The sequence below is a fragment of the Blennius ocellaris genome (assembly GCF_963422515.1).
Source record: "Blennius ocellaris genome assembly, chromosome: 11".
In the NCBI taxonomy this organism is placed as follows: domain Eukaryota; kingdom Metazoa; phylum Chordata; class Actinopteri; order Blenniiformes; family Blenniidae; genus Blennius; species Blennius ocellaris.
In genome coordinates this window covers 10,740,873-10,759,919 of record NC_137660.1, presented here as the reverse complement: position 1 = coordinate 10,759,919, position 19,047 = coordinate 10,740,873, and the positions used below count along the sequence as shown (strand labels likewise).

At 41.5% G+C, this 19,047-nt stretch overlaps 2 protein-coding genes across 3 annotated transcripts; both read left to right on the top strand.

Annotated features, from left to right (window-relative positions):
* Nucleotides 1–132: 132 nt before the first annotated feature.
* On the top strand, nucleotides 133–6,244 carry LOC308137037 (YY1-associated factor 2-like). Its single transcript, XM_080505598.1, has 4 exons — nucleotides 133–324; nucleotides 676–801; nucleotides 3,729–3,881; nucleotides 3,977–6,244. The coding sequence occupies exons 1-4, from the start codon at nucleotides 299–301 to the stop codon at nucleotides 4,215–4,217; spliced, it is 546 nt and encodes a 181-aa protein (XP_080361724.1). The 5' UTR covers nucleotides 133–298; the 3' UTR covers nucleotides 4,218–6,244.
* Nucleotides 6,245–6,890: 646 nt separating this feature from the next.
* On the top strand, nucleotides 6,891–17,345 carry gxylt1a (glucoside xylosyltransferase 1a). Of its 2 annotated transcripts, none has more exons than XM_080504406.1 (8): nucleotides 6,891–7,165; nucleotides 7,496–7,588; nucleotides 9,244–9,427; nucleotides 10,026–10,157; nucleotides 10,238–10,489; nucleotides 11,212–11,335; nucleotides 11,413–11,585; nucleotides 15,316–17,345. In XM_080504406.1, the coding sequence occupies exons 1-8, from the start codon at nucleotides 6,948–6,950 to the stop codon at nucleotides 15,475–15,477; spliced, it is 1,338 nt and encodes a 445-aa protein (XP_080360532.1). In that variant the 5' UTR covers nucleotides 6,891–6,947; the 3' UTR covers nucleotides 15,478–17,345. The 2 variants fall into 2 exon arrangements, with proteins under 2 accessions (XP_080360532.1, XP_080360533.1); XM_080504407.1 differs by lacking the exon at nucleotides 15,316–17,345 and adding an exon at nucleotides 11,696–11,762.
* Nucleotides 17,346–19,047: the final 1,702 nt, after the last annotated feature.

Here is a 19,047-nt window from a genome sequence, read left to right as displayed (position 1 = left end):
CCCAGTATTATTTGTATTCATTGCATGTGGGATGTGTCTTTACTGAGAAGCTTCCTCTTTACACCCCTCCTGCAGTCGGTCTTCACACACTGTGGCTTTGACCGCTGTCACGAGCGGAGCTGCTGCGATTACATGAACGTGATTGGGTGACGCCGCGTCACGTGACCATCCTTCGACAGGACTTTCCACGACAGCTGAGGAGCCGCTGAGTAAATGCGCTTTTTCACCTGTAACGCGGCTCCTTTTCACCCCCGCTTTGTAAAAGAATTTGACTATAGACAATTTAGCAAAATAAAAAATGGGAGACAAGAAGAGCCCGACGAGGTAAAATCTTTGCTGGCGGATTTAGAGTGGAGACTTTAAACGGGTCACTGGTGAACAGAGAGCTCGGTCAATGGATGAAGCTGTTCCACCGGAGTGCTCATGGCGGCGGGTTGCTGCTTGCTTTTAATGCGGGGCGGCCGTCTGTAAACGGAGGGGGGCTCCCTTTGACTCCCCTCGGCGTGACTCTGGAGCTCTGAATATTTAACCGAGTGTCCCGTTTTTTTTTTTTTTTTGGCCCCCCACCCCCCTCACTAGCGTGTTCTTGAACGCACTCAGATAGTTTGTGGAGTGAGTATCGTCTTTTGTAAACCCGCCGCTGTGCCTGTGTTTTTGTTTTGTTTTTGTCTGAAGGCCGAAGCGCCAGTCCAAGCCCTTCTCCGACGATGGGTACTGGGACTGCAGCGTCTGCACCTTCAGGAACAGCGCCGAGGCGTTCAAGTGCATGATGTGCGACGTCCGGAAGGGGACGTCCACTCGGTAAGGAGAACCCGTCCTCATGTTCGGCTTCGATTGGCGATGTCGCTCCGGTGAGCTGCGTGTGCAAACCCGCGTGTTTCCCGTGACATCGATCTCTGTTGACAGAGCTGCTGTTCAACTTTGCACATTAATTCATGCAATTTCATCTGGAAGTAGTGCCATAATAACTTTTGAATTACGGCCTGACAATGCTGCAAATGAAGAACGCTTGTTTTTTTTTTTTGTGTGTTCCGAAATTGTTTACATGGCAACATTTTAATAACAATGGCCATTGATGCAGAATGTAGCAATGTCGTTGTCATTTACGGCCACCAATGGGTGCTGTTAGATATTTGTAATGACACTATGGACACAGGTGCCGGGAACAATAAACATAATAAATATTAACAATGGCGAGTACGCACACATTTGGGTTGCTAATGTGGATGACTTTCAACTTCGAATATGGCCTGGGAGTCAGGCCACTCCGGAGGCTGCCATTGTTGTTATTGTCCAGCGACTCGTACACCTTAACTATTTACCGTAGCTGTGGTGCACATGCGCAGTAGTAGTGTTTCAGAAAAGTAGTTTCCCCACCATAGACACAGAGCCCTAATGTTTAAAGAAAGTTCCACCTTTTGAGCCCTTTTCAAAAGAATTGTGTTTTCAGTGGCACCGAGCACCCAAAACGCAACTAAAGTTTTCCGTTTTCACTTGAAAACATCGTCGGGTAAACAGGACCTTAGTTCAGGGGCCACGTACAGCCCAATTTGATCTTGAGTGGACCTGAGCAGTAAAACAGTGCCTTATTATCCTATACATTTTAACTTTAAAATTGTCTTTTGTTGCAATGCAGAGTGTACACAATGATAGCCAAACAGTGATGAATGACTACAATCCAGTGAAATGGCCAATAGACGTTACATATTGCTGTTGCATTGTGAATGCTTTTACGAACTCATTCTGGCAGCATGGCTTTGAGACTCCTGCTTTCAGACATTAATGACATGCAGAGCCGTCGCCAGCATTTCTAAACATTTTCAAACTTTCATATACAATGTTGAAGATTACTGCATGTCAGTTTAATGCTGCCGCACAGTGGTGTAGTGGTTTGCGCTCTCGCCTCACAGGGAGATGGACATTAGCTCACATACAAGCCGGGCCTTTATGGGTGGAGTTGGCATGTTCTCCCTGTGTGTGGGGTTTCCTCTGGGTACTCTCGTTTCCTCCAGCAGTCTAAAAACATGCACGTGAAGTTAATTGGGGAATCTTAATTGCCCCTCGGTGTGAATGTGTGCTTCTCCTGCAATGGACTGGTGATGTCCTGCTCATGACCATCGTTCGCTGGGATCGGCTCCAGCGCCCTGCGAGCCTGCACAGGATTAATCAGTTTAGAAGATGGAGTGAGATTGTAGTAAAAGCTGTTGAGCTCTACATGCAGTAGCACGTCTCTTCTTCCAGTTTCAATCTTTATCATATAATTACAGTGAGAATGAAGCAAATCTTTTTTATCTTTTCTATTTTCATTAGAGATTGTCTCTAAGAACGCTGCATATCCCCTCTGATGTCGGAACACTAAAGTGAAACCACTCTCACCAACATATCAAATCAGGGAAGCTTCACAAAGTCTCAAAACAGTTTTATGATGTTTTTTATTAAACACACTGAGCAGGCAAAGACTCCTGGCGGTCCTGGATCCCAGGTTGGGACCAGTGGTGTAAAAAGAATCCACATGATGTTCAAATTATTGTAAACCGTGTTTTAAATCATACTCCTATGAGGGTTTTCTTGTAAGGAAAAAAAAAAATCTTTCCATGCAGAAGCGAGAGGGGAACAAGTCGACAATGACAGTTCTGAAAGGTCTTTTGAGTTGAGGAGTCCATTTTTAGGTAACTTCACCTCATTATTAGTCTGATTTTACATTTTGAAAGTTGTTCTGCACCACCAACATTATGATCACCTAATAATTAGGATAATATTTGTAATGTTTATCATTATAAAGCTCTTTTCAAAATCACAGTTAAATTGGTTTGTTTAAGAAAAACAAGCATTCATAGAAAAAATAATGTACGTCAATGAAAGTATATCTGAATAAAGACAATGTGAAGATAAAAAGAGTAAAAACCAGTAAAACATGTATATGGTAATATATAAAATCTCATTGGCCGATTACAAACGTAGTTGTTCTGAACAAGCTGTATTATGAGAATAGTGTTGATTTAAACGAGTCCAGATTTACAATATAGATTATTGTAATATCAGCACGAGCGATGGTCTCAAAACTTCAGCCTGGATTGGCTTTAGGTGAACTTGTGCTTTTTATTCGAACATGTCTCCCTCTGCACAGCATACTAAAGAAGCGGCAGCTTCATCGGCCACTGAAATGAGTAACAAATCGTGTTAAATTGCATGATGGGCTGCAGCCAAGTGGAAGGCTCTTGTTATCTGTCATCATCATGTCTCTAATGGTCGAGAGAACGCTCAGGAAATGTATTACAATTTTCATGCATGAAGTTGTTCATAGATCTTATTTAGTTTGCTTCTTCTTAGTCACTTTCCAGTACAGACTCGTCTCTTTGAATAAATCAAGTAATACTCCATTCCACTGTGTGGCCTCCAGTAGTGAGGACAACAGGAAACAGTCAGAAGTGCGTGTGTGTGTGTATGTGTGTGTGGGTGCGTAGTCATGCCTGAGGGCAGCAGCACAGGGCTGGGTCCGTACTGAAGCAGGGACAAGCTGCATATTCAAAGATTCAACCAAAGGTTCCATTAAAGCTTTATTAGGGGATGAGCTCATGACCTTTTTTTTTTTTTAACACAAAAAGGGTTTTTAGATTTTCAGCCTGATCATCTTCAACACGAGCAGTCCCCACAGATCAAACCACTTGAAAGTGTCGGGGATCTAAACCGAGCCACAGCGTCAGTAACCCGGTGTGATTCTCTTTCAGAAAGCCACGGCCCGTCTCTCAGCTGGTTGCGCAACAAGTAAATCAACAGTTTCCACCACCCACACATCCCAAAAAGGAGAAGAAAGAAAAATCTGAAAAGGACAAAAGTGATAAAGAACCCACACTGAAAAGGAAAAGCTATAAAAAGATGAGGTAATGAATTTATGTTTCCATAAGAGGTCGTCGAAATTCACCGAGTTTCGCCAAACATGTTTAGTTTTCCTTTTGTTTGTGTGTGACTCCACCAGGCCCAGGTTAAAAAACGTAGACCGGAGCAGCGCGCAGCACCTGGAGGTCACAGTTGGTGACTTGACTGTAATAATCACGGACTTTAAGGAGAAAGCCAAACCCGCGTCCACCTCCGCCAGCGTGGCTTCGGCAGACCAGCACAGCCAGAGCGGCTCCAGCTCGGACAACACTGAGCGAGGGGCCTCCAGATGCCCGTCGCCGCGCGGCGAGGCCTCGCCAGTCAACGGAGAGCCTCACTAACATCCAGCACAACCTCCTCTTCTGCACTCTCAACAGCCTCAACCAGAGATTAAACTTAAGAATGCACGCTTGCTTTTTTTTTTTTAAGATAATACTTTAAATCTCAATAATGATAGCATTCACTTCCATTTGAGGGTGTTTGTTCACTGCCTTCTCATGATGACAAGGACACCAGGAGTCGGCATATGATGCTCGATTCGGAGAACAAGGACGGTAGCATTAAATCCCGGATGTCAGCGGAACTGCTGTGTTGTGCACTCCTACGTCTTATACCAGCGCCACTGACCGAATATCAGGAAAGAAATGTGAAGAACTCATCTCGAGAGTCGTACTTTATCTTTGAATGTTATTATTTGCACTTAATGGCATCCCGTGTTCATGATAAGTTTTTCTTACAGCATTATTTGCCACCGATATCGTCGGTGAATCAAAACACTGTCAGTTACTGGCGTCATCCATCTCCCTCCATCTCTCTCTCTCTCCCTCCATCTCTCTCTCTCTCTTTCTCTCTGCCATTGGATGCAAGAGTATTCTTTACTGTCTTACATTCGATTACAAATAATGAACAGTTACTTTAAGTATGCTTATCCTTCATGTTTTAGAACTGAGCATGATTTATTCTATAGAATGGTTTATATTGTAAGATAATGTTGAATAAAATAAGGCTTAGCTATTTGAATGTTATTATCATGGTTTTTTCCTTTGGATATTTCTACTGAATTTTAAAAGTAATAAAAAAAAAAAGTCCTATTTAAACAGGCTTAAATGATTTTCCTGCTCCTTGACCATTTGAACCTCAACCAGATCTGATGTTTCTTTGGATAACTCATTCATATAAAGACAAATGTGTTGAGATCAGACATGTCTAACTTATTTGAATTCAGATTCACATACTTGATCTCAAGAAGAGCCACACATTAAAATGATTTTATACATTCTAATAACAGCTACACCAAATTATTCCTTTTATTTTAGTCCATAAAGGTACATTATGAAAACACAACACATTTTTCACAACACACCATTTTTAACAATGTCTGAGTGTTTGCTACAGGAAAATGTCAATTTTCAGATTTTCTATTTTCTCTTTTAATTATGTTGCAATATTGCTACAAATGACATGGCTGTGATTTGTTTTGTTAAATAAGCAGAAAGATTGTGTTCACCTGTACTCGGCTGGAATCGTTGGACGAGGTACAGAAAACAAGATGGATTGTCTAAGTACAGATCCAGAAGAGATTTGATCCCTGTCTGAGAGTCAAAAGTACTTTCCATTAAAGTAATGTCAGCATTTAATCAGAAGGGTTACAAACAAAGCTCACCTTCATTTCAGAAAAGTTCCTCTGATGAAGCTTCAGAGTTCTGTAAATAAAATCCCACTCAGCAGAAACAATGGACCATTAAATGTCTATAAAGTCAGTTTCTCAAAGACCGTTTATATTTAGCATGTTTGACTGGGTAGCAATGTCTGTTAAAGTTTGGAACAAAAGCTATTCGCTCATTATAGGTTTTAATGTTACTTCACCAGCAGACTAGACAACAGCCATAAAATGAATTGGCAGATTTTAGAACAGTACAACCTCTGTATGCTCTCATTGCTTATGTAATTGCAGTGGTGAAGGCACAACCAACATACTAATCCTACTTCTACAGATCTGAATTCATAGTTTTTCAGGATGTCATCAAACACCAGATAGTTCTTATTTAATTATCTTGTGTGCAGCTATTAATCCTTATGTTGTGTCGAAAAGCTGATGTGTGAAAAGAAAACCAAATTTTTGCTTGAAACTTTTGTGCTTTTTTTCCCATTTTTAATTTATATTGTTTGAAAGTTATTGCAAACTTTGCTGGTTTCTATGTTTATGACAGTGTTTATTTTTTATACCACCCTTTCTTTGACATCTGTTGGATGTTGAGACATAAAAGGATTTTATATTCATCAAACCAGGATTAAAGCAGAAAATAAGATCTGGGGACCTTTATTTTTTTTCTTAAGACATCGTGATGATAAAAAAATGATTGTAATGTATTAGAGAATATCAAAAATGATCAATAAAGATTATGTGCAAAAGTGTGGCAGTTACAATAATGGAAGATAATGTATACAGACTTTTTAAAGTTGACCTTCCATCCATCCATCCATCCATCCCTGGCAAGGGCTGAATTCACCCTGGACAGGTCACCAGTCTATCACTGGACAAAATCAAGAGACTCACATTCACAACTGTGAGCAATTTCATGTCCCGAATGAACCTTGCATGCATATTACGAAACTGGAGCACCCAGAGGAAATCCAAATGGGGAGAACATGCAAACTCCACACAGAAAAGCCTGGGCTTTATTTGCCAGCATAATTCTTCATGAGCACATAACAACCATAACACATGCAAGTTATATACCCAACATCAGATCAGACTCATGCAAGGAAATCATCCAGGGTTATACTTTATGATCAGCATGGTGAATCAAAAGTATTTCCAATCTAATATTTTCATATACTTATTATATGTAGTACATAGGGCATCATTGAGTGGCTAATGCAGAGGACTGAGCATAAACAGCACGTGTGTGAGAAGTGGGCGGGGCTAAGAAGTGTAAACACTGCTGCTCTCACCTTGAGTCTTGGTTCATCACAGATTACTTTACCACTTTAGGTGTGGTAGGTACTAGGTAGTTACTTACCCCGGGGCAACAACAACAATGCGCTGCGCATAATAGTCGTGTCGCAAAATGCGATGCTACCTTCACGCATTTCTGCTGTGCACGGTGCTCACTTTCGTCTCTCTGCTGTACGTGTTCAGTCAGCTCGCCTCCACCCTGGAGGATGGAGACGAGCGCGGCGTGAAGGAGCGCGGCTTACCCGACAAAAGCCGCCATGACGCCGCGAGCCTCGTCAGGAAAAGGCCGGGACTGGTAGGCCTCTGGAGCAGCGACGAGGAGCTGGACAGGTAGCTTAGCTGTTAGCTCGTAGCTAAACCTTGTGTTTTAATAACTCCCACCCAACGTTTAATGTGTTAATGTAGCTGTTTTGTATCCGACTTTCTAATTTAAACGTTTATAGTATCTCGTGTCGATGTGTTATTTGTTGTTTTAATCCTGTTAGCTCGCAAGATTAAAGTGACTCATATTGTTAGCGTGATGGTGGATTTGAAAAAGCACCACCTGTTAAACCTCTCCGGGGGGGAACTTAAGGACACATGTGATCGCAAAACTTGCCTGATGTTGAACAGATCATTTTAACGCCGAGGAGCCGAAAGCTCATGTTTTTATTCTGTCAGGTGTAAATCACTGTCAGTCTCTTACTGGAATCCATATTGGAGACTGCCTGCTGATGTTTGTGGAGTGAACTGCTTGTTGGATTCATCTCTTAGGTATGATTGATTTTGTGCACCTCCATCAATAATGTCAGCAATCCATGTCCATGATAACGATCAACTTTGACTTGCAGCTTGAGCCCACACCCTGAGTTTACAGTTCAAAATGAATGTGTGACTAATGTTGCTCTGGCAGGTTTCCTTCTAACTTTTAAATGTCCTCAGTAAAGTTTAATATATTCCCATCATATGGTGATGCTTACTTCATTTTGATGGATAAATTGTTTAATTTAGTTGTGGCTTGATTGGCACTTTTAATTCACTTAACTTTGCAGGATTGTATTACCAAACTATTATTTATCATTGATAACCCTACAGGTTTTCCCTTTATGTTTTTAAAGAGAATACTAGCAACTGTTCTCTTCATTTTTACTTTACTTCATTTATATGCACAGCCATTGACAGTGAGCTGAAGCTACTTATCCACATAATCTCAATAGTTAAGTGTCTCTTCTGCAGCAGAGGAAAACGACAACAAACATATGGCTGGTGATTATTAGGAACAAGCTTCAGTGTAAAGAAGCAACAGGGGATCCTGAACGTGGTGCTGTGGCGCCACAAAGGCTTCAGCAGGATCTGCATTTACACCTACTGCAGATCTTTGCTTAGTTCTCCAAGATGTTTTAAAACAACGTTCTTGGAGGTTTGTTAAAGACCTTTGGAAACGTATTGTGAAGATCCAATAGTGATTTAAAGGCAATTGATAGTTACACCTTATACTTCTGTGAGTATATACATACATACATACGCACATAATAAGACAGTAGTGCACCTTTCAGTTTTGTTAAGTGATTAAAAAATAAACATTGACTATTAACCCAAAATCTTTAATACACACCCACACCAATCCAAAACTTGTGCACCGCACTACCCATCTTTTTGTTTAATCTTCCACTTCTTTGTTTTCATCCTGATTCACAATCCGCAACAAAGACAAAATCAGCTCATATACTAACAATTTAATTTACTAGATTAATTATGTTCATTTTGTTTTGGAGTATAGCATTACTTGTTAACTGACAAATAAGAAAGTAAAGCTGGTTTTTGCTCGCATTGCTGACAGAAGCAGTTGAAACATGTCTGCAAGGTAAAAAATAAAATCGAACCCCTTTTTAATTTGTCGCTTAAAAACTAACCCTATTCCAATATGTACTTCTCAAAATAGCTTTTAATATATTTTCCTGTTAACCAAGCGATCACTTATCACTGTGATCTTTACAGCTTGGCTCTCTGAAATAATTTTTTTCCCTCATATTGAAAGTGTGCCAGCGTCATTAAGGCCAAATCTGAGCTGGAAGAAAGATTCATTTGTCAAAGTTGGATTTATGTGTCCTGACCCTCCACACTGTGACATAAAAAAAAAAAAAGGCATGATTGAAACTTACCGGTGTGGCCTTTTAAAAAATATGACAGCTACATTGATGATTTCCAAATGTGAAAGCAGTAGTTCACCGGGAGCCCTCGGAGGTCCCGCAAAGTACGAGTGATAATTCTCCACTCCGTCCCTCTAATGACGGTTTGAACCCCACAGGGCTGAGTAGCAGTCGGCTGAGTCTGCCGATATTTTCATTACTTTGCTGTCCACTGCACTCGTCGGCGTGTGCAGCAAGTGATTTAGTGCTGATAATTTTAACTCTGTCTTGACCCTTTAGTGAGCGGTCCAGCTCTGCAGCCCGGGAACATGCTGATGAGAGGAGTCACCTGGCCGTGGTGGCCTGTGGCCCCAGGCTAGAAGAGACTCTCACCATGCTGAAGTCTGCCATCCTGTTCAGCAAAAAGCCTCTGCACTTCTACGTCTTTGCCGAGGATGAGCTCCACGACAGCTTCAGAAATGCTGCAAGTGTCTTCCACTTCACTACAACTCTTGCGTTCTTGTGTGTTTTTTTTGTTGGGTATATTTCAAGCGGGAGCGCTACCACCGTTTTCTCGTTTCATTATTTACCCACATGTATAGAAACCTAGTAACAAGGACATCTTAACACCTATTGCATAAATGGAATGGTCAAATCAAAAGTATTTTTAGAAAGCAAACCATTCTGTACATTTGTAGTAAAACCATTATCGCCTTTTTAACGTTTTATATTTTGACACGGTTCTTGTCAGACGTTGGCGACTGGCGGCAAGAAAAACACTTGACCACATTTGAATCCAATATCAATTACAAGTATTTCTCAAATATTTAATTGAATTTCAAGTGGCAATAATCAAAGCATGCTTTTTATATTGCAGCTTTGCTGTTATCTTTTTTGTGATTTCGCTGCTCGGATTCTCATTCATTGTTAAATATCCTGGTAAAATCTGCATCTGGTAGAGCGGACTAAACCTGTGATGCCCTCATTATGAACAAAACTGTCCAACCCTGATCGATCTCTTAGGAAACAGATGTTGAAATCGAACATGTGAATAATGGAATGCTTGTCTGTCTTCCCTGAAGCTGAAATCATGGCCCAGAAGAGTTCAGACCAGGTTTAACTTCACAATCTACCCCATCACCTTTCCCAAGGAGAACGCTAAAGAATGGAAGAAACTCTTCAAACCGTGTGCCTCTCAGAGACTTTTCCTTCCGGTATGTCTGCGGCCTTCATTCATACGATTTGTAAAGGCTTTTCCGAGGTGTGCTCATCGACTGATCCGTTTGCTTTCCAGCTCATTCTAAAGGAGGTGGATTCTTTGATCTACGTCGACACGGATATCCTTTTCCTGCGGCCCGTGGAAGACATCTGGGCCTTGCTCTCTCAGTTTAACTCCAGCCACCTGGCAGCCATGGCTCCAGAGCACGAGGAGCCGCGCATCGGGTGGTACAACCGATTCGCCCGCCACCCGTACTACGGCAAGACCGGCATCAACTCAGGGGTCATGCTCATGAACATGACGCGCCTCAGGGAGAAGTTTTTCAAGGTACTTATTTTTGCACTATAATTTGTCGTTTTTAATTCTTCCTGGTGATCTTGTTGCAGCAGAATCGCAGTAGTTTAATGTGCTCTGTGCAGATACACTTCAAAAAGTTAGAATTTAATGGAAAATATCATTTTTGATCATGTATAAAGAAGATTTCTCAAACATAAGCTGAGATATTTCAACACTTTTTAGGTCAGAAATCATAAATATGAAACACTATCTCAGAATATTACTCAAAAGGTTCTTTTTTTTTTTTTTATTCAAGCCATTGGTCACATCATGTTAATGCTTAGATATTTTAGTCAATGTCTTATTGGGGTAAAAGTTACTTACAAAACCATTTACTTCACGATTGTGTTTTTTTTAAAGATGAATCTGGATGTATAGATCTGAACTGTGGATTTACTATGATGCTTTTTAATTGTTAATTAACTTTGCCAACATCTAATTCAGAAGTGTGTTATTCCTGGCAGTTTGATGTCCCTTCGTTTCACATTATATATAACTTTACACATTATTATAACTGAATAATCCAGAGATTCTCCACTGGAGATAATGTGCTGCACCACCAGCATTGCCCACTAGAGGTCACTCTTGCAATTTCTTTGAACACGTTCCCATTGAGCTCACTTGTTTCTGTGACAATTCATTTTCTTTGAGTTGTTGTGAAGTGTCGCCCGCAGGCGTGAAGGCTGTCTGATTGCAGTGTTTTGTCCTTTCAGAATGACATGACTGCAGTCACACTGCAATGGGGGGAAATTCTGATGCCTCTTCTTCAGAAGTACAAGCTGAATATAACCTGGGGCGACCAGGATCTTCTCAACATCATATTTCACTTCAACCCAGGTATGTACAACCAAATGAACATTTGCGGGCCTGCAATTGGTGTAGTTATCTAAACACGTCCTTTTAATGTGCTGCAGAAAGCCTCTTCGTGTTCCCCTGCCAGTGGAACTACCGTCCAGATCACTGCATTTACGGCAGCAACTGTCTCCAGGCTGAGCAGGAAGGTGTCTTCATTCTCCATGGAAACAGAGGAGTTTATCATGATGATAAGCAGCCGGCATTTCGAGCCGTCTATGAAGCCATCCAAACGGTACACACACACACAAAAAAAAAAGTGTCGCAGAAATCTATTCTTTTGGAGTAACTGATACTTTTACTTGTTTCTCACTGCTACATCTGACTAATGAATTCCACTCACAGCTCACTTGAAATCTTGATGCAAGAGGAAGAAATCTTGGGAAAGGCTTTATAAAATGATCAGTCCCCAGTAAAGTAAACAGACTTGTTCCCTTGGTGTCTGTGGTTCTTCAGCATGTCAGACCAGTCCGTTGGAGAAACATTTGCATGTCATTACATTATCAATAGCCACTCCAGGCCATTGCAATTCTCTTACGGATGCTTCCGTCCTCCGGTGTCCAATCAATAGCCTCTTAAACACTTCCGTCATCCTGTCTTTGCCCCCCCCACAAACCAGGCAAATTGGTCCCACCCGGCTTTAGTCAGTAAAGAAGAAGCTTCACTGTGAGGTTGCAGAATTGATGTGCATCCTAATCTAAAAAAATTTTTGGTCTGCTTTATCAGAATGTTGGATTTCACAGTCATTGTTGTTAAATCTGTGTCATTTCCAGCCCCATGAATAATGTTTTACTCATTTTAATGAAGTGATTAATGCTCAACGTTTTACTCGAAGAAACATACATCACCATTTAAAGGAAATTAATCTCTTATTGACAATAATTACAAAAGCTGGTGAAGGACCATAACCAGAAACGTGTGTGGCATTCAAATCACGGCTTTATTTTTCAAATTTGTCGTCAAAACCCATGGAGAGAAAAACCATGCGTGCACCGGAAGAACATGCAAACTCTGTCAGAAACCCAAAGGACCCGGACTCAAATCCATGGCATTCTCATTATGGGTGAGAGCGCAAACTACTACCTCACTGTGTCCGGTCATTGACATTTATGAGAGATTTATTCGTTTAAGATGTAGATTCTTCCACGCTATCCACTACGAGCCCAAACCTGTTGATTTTTTAAATCGAAAACTATGAAAAAAATCGTTATTTAAGGAGCACAACAGTCGTATCTTTCTTTTCTTGCGTGTTCAGAAATTAATTCATAAATACATAAATATCCCATCGATGTCTCTGATGAATGTAAGGTTACTGAAGTCGGCACACTGCCTGCAGTAGCTGGTAGCAGCTTCATCAAACAAATAGTATTATATGAATATAATACTGTGGCTCCCAACCGGGGGGTCTGCCAAAGATTCATGGGATTGCATTTTTTATTTCTTAAAAGTAGTCGAGGTCACAATTCATTCATCAATGTCACAGAACGACTAAGTTTAACCTGCTCGAGGAAGAAACGGCAGCACATTAGGCCACGGAGAAAAATTAATACATCCAAAATAAAAGAGCAGCAAGACAGTTACATAAAATATGGCTTCATTGAAGCAATGGACAAAATTAAAGCCAAGTGAGTCGTTTGCAGTGAAAAACTGAAGAATGAAAATTTGAAACTGGATCAGTTTGACCCAAGCAGTTTATCCTCATTGTTGCAGAATATAATGTCCCATATAATGAGTTATAAGGTTCTTTTTACTTTTTTTTGTGTAATTGCAGAAGGCCTGGTGAGGATTTGCCTGTGTCTGTAATAGAGTCACTGGTACACTCTGATTGAATAGCAAACACCATCAAAGTAATTACTCACTTAAAACAAACTGTCTTTAGTCCAGCTCTTTATTTTCTGTCAGTTTGACACTGTGAGCTTGTGCACAAAACTGGCAATACCTGTTTTGAAACGACGCACCTTTAATGCCGTTCTGGGCGTTCATGTGTTTAATAACAGTCTTAATTCCTGCTGTTTTTAGAATGATGGCATCTTTATCATGCTGCGCTGCCGGTCGTCGCTAATTTTGTTGAACGAGATCAGTCACTATAGACGGAGACTTGTAAAAAAACAAACAAACAAAAAACAGCTCAAGACGTCTGGGTCTCATTTCGAGTCGGTTTTGCAGAGATGTGTTCATTGAGAGCATGTTAAAGTTGGGCAGACACCACGGAACATTCATGGCCAGGACACTGTTGGGTTCTTCAAAAATATAGTAGAGCATCTGTCAAATTTCCTCTCAGTGCGTTCCAGCTTTCAGAGCTGAAAGGACCCGTCCACTTCCATCAGCCTGAGAGCTCTCTCGCCGTTCGGCCAGAGGCTCGCCTTCGATCTTGTCTTGTTGATTTCAGCACTCCGGTCAACACGCAGGCGGCAGTCCACGGAGCACGGCGAGCTTCATTAGCCGGTCTCCATCCATTACTGCCACGGGGCCGAGCCTGGCCACTATCAGCGCGGGCAGTGTTCTCAGCCATTAAGTAAACGAGCAGGCTTCATTATGGGGCACTCGGCCCTCGCGCCTCCATCAGTCTCTCTGACAGCACCAGCACACACAAAGCATTCAGACTCACCTGAGAGAAGTCTTAGTGTTGCTCATCAGTGGGTGCACCACACGTCCTCTCATAAATAGATAAATGTACGACGCAGGGCTTTATTGCTCGGTTAGCTTATTAGTACTCGGGAGTGTTTCATCGTGTTAAGAAGTCTGTTTGTGTCGGGAGCATCGCATCAACTACCTCTTGCTTCAGCTCACCAGGTCCCCTCTTCGCTTTGTTCCCACTCAGTCCTCCGAGGAAGGCATCCTGAAGCCTGGAGCGGGCAATTCCTGAAGAAAACTCTCTATTTCCTTTCAGCAAAGCTCCCAAGGCAGGCTCCCTCTCAGCCAGCAGAGGAGCTGGCAATAAAGGGCACCACCATTACCCAGCCAAGCCCACAGAAGAGTAGTAAAATTTTTAGTGCTGATGCTAGTTTGAGACATCATGATGGCTGTGTGGACAACGCACCAGCCACATCCACATAAAAATCGATAGGAGGCTGTTAATGGTGCTTTATTGCCTTCTGCAGTATATGAAGGATAATAAAGAAAGTGTGCTATGAGTAAAGTAATGCTTTGCAAACTGGAGTCAAATAAGATGCAGTAAAGTAGAGATTTCTATTATTTACTAGAGCAGTAAAAACAACATTGGCGTTGCCTGAATATAAAACCGAAAGGCCCACATGTATATTCGCATTCTGTACGTGACAAAGGCATCAGCTGCTGGTCGTAAATGACTGAAGAGCAGAAAGTTGTTTACTTTTTGACACACACAAAAAAAAAAAAAAATGCGGCAGTGAAAGTTATCAGGAATACTGAAGCTGTGTCTGTCATGCCTTACCAAGCCTGTGTGTATGTGGAGCTGCGGTGGGAGATATTCATCATCCAATCACACTCTGAATACAGATGTTCTGATATCAATCACAAGGTATCAGGTCTGTGAACTTGTGTAAAATCAGTTTGTTTTTGGGGGGGGGGGGGGGGGGGGGGGGTTGCACTGTTTGTTTAGGATATGGAAGTATTGAGTAGAAATCTAGGCTTGTTATAATCAGACAACTACCATTTTCTGATTAAGCTGATCACATTGTGCCGTTCGTTTGATCTGATGACTCCAGAAATCCGATAATTACATTTTGTATGATAAGATTTTGTTTCCTCCCAGTAACTACTCTGGCACTCATGTGATTCAAATTAAGTTCAGTGTGTCCAAAAACAAAACCTTTCTGCTTTAGTTTTTAACAAAATGTACTTTCAGTCTTTTAAGAGGAGCTGAAATAAAAGTCAGGCCGTCCATCGGAGACGCAACAGGATGGCGTTGGGATTGTTACATTTCTCTTATTTATTATTGTGATATCGGGAGAGATCTAATCCCCACACGTTTCTCTTGGTCCTAGTATCATTTTGGTGGGAACATGGAGACGTCCCTGCTGCAGCCGTTAGAAGCGTCGCTGCAGGCGACGACTCACACGTACTGCGGCCGAGCCAGCCACCTCTTCACCAAGAGGCTAAAACGGAGCGTCGCGTCCGTCCCGCAGGACTCCGCCCGGGGGAAGTGACGCGGTCCCCGCGCCGGTACGGCGCCACGCCGTTAGCAGAGATTCACGTTGCTCCCATGGAGACGATCAGCTGGAGGACACAGAGACTCAGGTCAACACTGCAACTTCATTTGTTTACAGACGGCGGAGAACAGAAATCAGTGGACCAAGTGGTGGCGGGGTTTCTTTTTTGTTTGTTTGTTTGTTTTAAGTTAATGTCGGTACATATCTGTCCAGTGAAGTCACAATGGGGTTGCTAATGATTTCTCACTGTGCTGCAAAATGCACTGAATCAGTTTACTCTGCAGAGATTATGGACTTTCAGAGCCACTTCCTGTTTTCCAGACAATCAGATGTACATTTTTATTTTTGTCTGAGACAGAATCTTCCGTCACTCCAATGTTGTCAACGAATTTACTTGTAAAATCAAATGCAGGCTTATAAAGAGTATTTTATTAAGAATTTTAATATAAATCTGCATATGGAATGTGTATTACAGTTTTTTATGGAAATGTACCTCCATCCTATACAGGTACTTTATTAGCTACTTAAGAACTATTTGTTATTTTTGAACAAAACGTGTTTGCGGATAATGGGGTGGTATTCCAGAAAGCGGGTTGTGTGAAAACTCGGAGTATGTTAACCCGAGTTATCCGTTGCAGAAAGCGGGCTACATTAACTTACTCTGAGTAAGTCACCACGGTAACAGACTCTTCTACCCGTTCAGCACCGAGGCAGAAATGGTTCTAGGTGTTTTCCTTTGTGAAAGTCTTCCGCCCAGTTTCGATGTCCCGACATTCCCAGAGGAATACCTTTTTGGAACACAACCGCTTTTACCGCCGTTACCTGAATAACATTCTCCGTCCACACATCAGCAACCTCACACAATGCATATGTGTCAAATGTTTTTTTAATAACTAGTATTTTAATGTGTTCATGTACACTTGATCACATTTTAAATGACTCTTCTGTAGTAAAAATGCGTAAACATTGTATTAATCTACTCCGTGGGATATTAACAGAGATCACGAGTTAAAATATTTTCTTTGGGGTTTAAATTACAACATGGACTAACTGAATGGATTTTTTTTTCTTCAATTTAATAGCCTGCAGCAATTTAAATACTAAAATTAAAATCAAAGTGAGGTGCAGTCATAGCAAAATTTTCCTTTCCATTCTTTTATTCATGTGATATTTCATTATAGCTGCTTCCAAGTTGCCTTTCTTCCATTGGATTGCACCTAAATGAAATTCAGATTTTACACCTATTTATTATTTATAAATACTACCCGTATATTACGGTCTTAAGTAGGCTGCAGTTAAATGTTAAAAACTCGTGCGTTGACTCAGGCAGCAACCATCCATGTAGTCTCTTTCTCCTCCGCTGCCAACTCTGTTTTCGGTCTGTTGCCATAGTGACTCGTGATATCGGGGCTCCGGTGATGATGGCTTTTTGTTGTGTTTGTGGATGCGCATAACTCGAGGATCACGTACTCTGATTTGATTGAACTAATTCAGATCAGTTGTTCTGGAACCGGAAACTCAAGAGTTTCCCATCTCGCAGTGAGTCGACTCAGAGTTCAGTTTGTTGGACCTCCTTTCTGGAATACCGCCCCAATATCTGATCAGTATTTATTATCGTTGGACAGAAGCACTTTGGAAGCCTTCTGCATGAATTTCATCATATACTCATGAGTTGTTTACTCTACGCTGATGTAACTCACCAGCCTTTGTGTCTTGTCCTCAATGTGGTACGTTGTCATACAAACAGAAAGTGTCTCGATAATCCTACAAATGTTGCACAACCGCTGGAGGAATTGATATAAGGAAGCAAAAAAGTCTTCTGTGAATTTCGGTGTTTTGCTGTAAAGAGGAGAAAAACATTTAAATGATGCTGAATAAATATTTTATTTTAAAAAGAAAATCCAATTTGTGCATTAAAAATGTGTGCAATGAAAGTGATTGGAGTGGGAGCATTTCAAAAGTGACACAGCTCTGCAGGGCCTGTGGTTTAGTGATCTTTATTGTTGCTCGTCTCCGATCTGAGCAGAACATAATGAAGCAGGGATATGAACCACATTGCACCCTCAGCGTTATGCTGAATGCCAGCCTCTCCAATAATTTCACTATAAAAGACGTTAACGGCTGTTGGGATGCATAAAGATTAAAAACACAAACTTTGTTGTGCCATTTAGATCAAGGTTGTCATACGTAAGGCCCGTGGGACATTACCAGCTCGCAAGAGGCTCAAATCCAATCAAACCAACAAGCAAATTAGAAAAATTCTCAAGAAAGCATTATTTACTTTTTTCTTTAACACGGCTTTCTTAAAAAATAGCGGACACAACAATGAGACCCGAGCAAAGATATCAGTGATGCTGCCATGAAAACTAGCAGTGGCCTCAAAGCCATGCTGTCAGGGTGAGTTTATAAAAACATTGAATTTGGCTTTATGATTTTGGTACCAATTGTTGAGATTTGTAAAAATATACTTTGATCTGTCACTATCGCATTATTTCAAGATGAAATTGGGCAGCGTGTGGCCCCTGAACTAGAATGTGTTTCTTTCCCCCGATTTAGATTTTTTTATGACGACATTTCTGCTCTCGTTTGCAGTTCCGGTCCCACCTGCTACATGAAACCTCCACTTAGTGTTTTTATTTTACGTAAATATTATCTGCTAAGACAAAGCAGACACCTGATACCTGGACTGAAAGCTCTCTGGCACCTCCTCGTGGAGGGTTTCCCACTCTTGCAATAAGGGTGGGAAATAGCAAGCTAATTTGGGTGTAATTATATCAATTTGCCAATGAGGGAACACTAAAGGTTTCATCTGCTACAGTCTGTATGACTCCATCTTGCATTATATTTTTTTATTAAGCCATCATAACCACGATGCATGGGTGTACTTGTTGCCCACTCACGCCACACTAAAAGTGCACAAAGGCATCGACGAGCTGAAAGCAAGAACTCAATGTGTAAATGTGGAGACTGGTGAAAGTATTGTTAGCTGGGCAGAAAGAGGCTGGTGTGTCTGGGTCAGTTGCCCCCGGCTCCTCATTTCACGGGCAGATTGACAGACGTGCGCAGAGTGGGCAATAGGTCTTTGTGAGGAATTAAAAACGGTCTGCATGCTAAGGAGCAGCTGGGTCTGTGCGTTCGCTTTTCAAGAAACGAGTGTGCAGTGAGTGGGTGACATACTAAGAATTATCATAAGTTGTCAGTGACCTCTGATGCTCAGGCTTGTGATAGGGAACCAGCAGAAAGGCACCAAAGAAGTGAATCCAAAAGTTGAGCATGAAATTAGAAATGAATTTATTGAAATGTACTATGCAGCCAGAGACAGCGCTGTAGTGTTTCACGCCTCACAGAGAGAATCTCCTGGTTCAGTGGGCAGCTCGGTGTGCGCCACCCTCCTGCGACTCTTAATTTGCCTGGAGTTGGTATTGATGGGTGGATAAACAGTATATCAGACAGTATGCATAAATGAGCTATAACTAGAGTCAAACCGTCGTGCTGAAGTGGGGAAACGTGGGCCAAAATGATGCATTATGTAATAAAGCCAATATTGTTATAGCTTGTTCATATTAT

Excerpts from the sequence above, each read along its gene's own strand:
- LOC308137037 (XM_080505598.1), top strand. The coding sequence starts at position 299 with ATGGGAGACAAGAAGAGCCCGACGAG. Across the intron at positions 802-3,728 it reads CGGAAGGGGACGTCCACTCG|AAAGCCACGGCCCGTCTCTC; the intron begins GTAAGGAGAACC and ends ATTCTCTTTCAG. Across the intron at positions 3,882-3,976 it reads AAAAGCTATAAAAAGATGAG|GCCCAGGTTAAAAAACGTAG; the intron begins GTAATGAATTTA and ends TGACTCCACCAG.
- gxylt1a (XM_080504406.1), top strand. The coding sequence starts at position 6,948 with ATGCGATGCTACCTTCACGCATTTCTGCTGTGCACGGTGCTCACTTTC. Across the intron at positions 10,490-11,211 it reads TCAGGGAGAAGTTTTTCAAG|AATGACATGACTGCAGTCAC; the intron begins GTACTTATTTTT and ends TTGTCCTTTCAG. Across the intron at positions 11,336-11,412 it reads CATATTTCACTTCAACCCAG|AAAGCCTCTTCGTGTTCCCC; the intron begins GTATGTACAACC and ends AATGTGCTGCAG.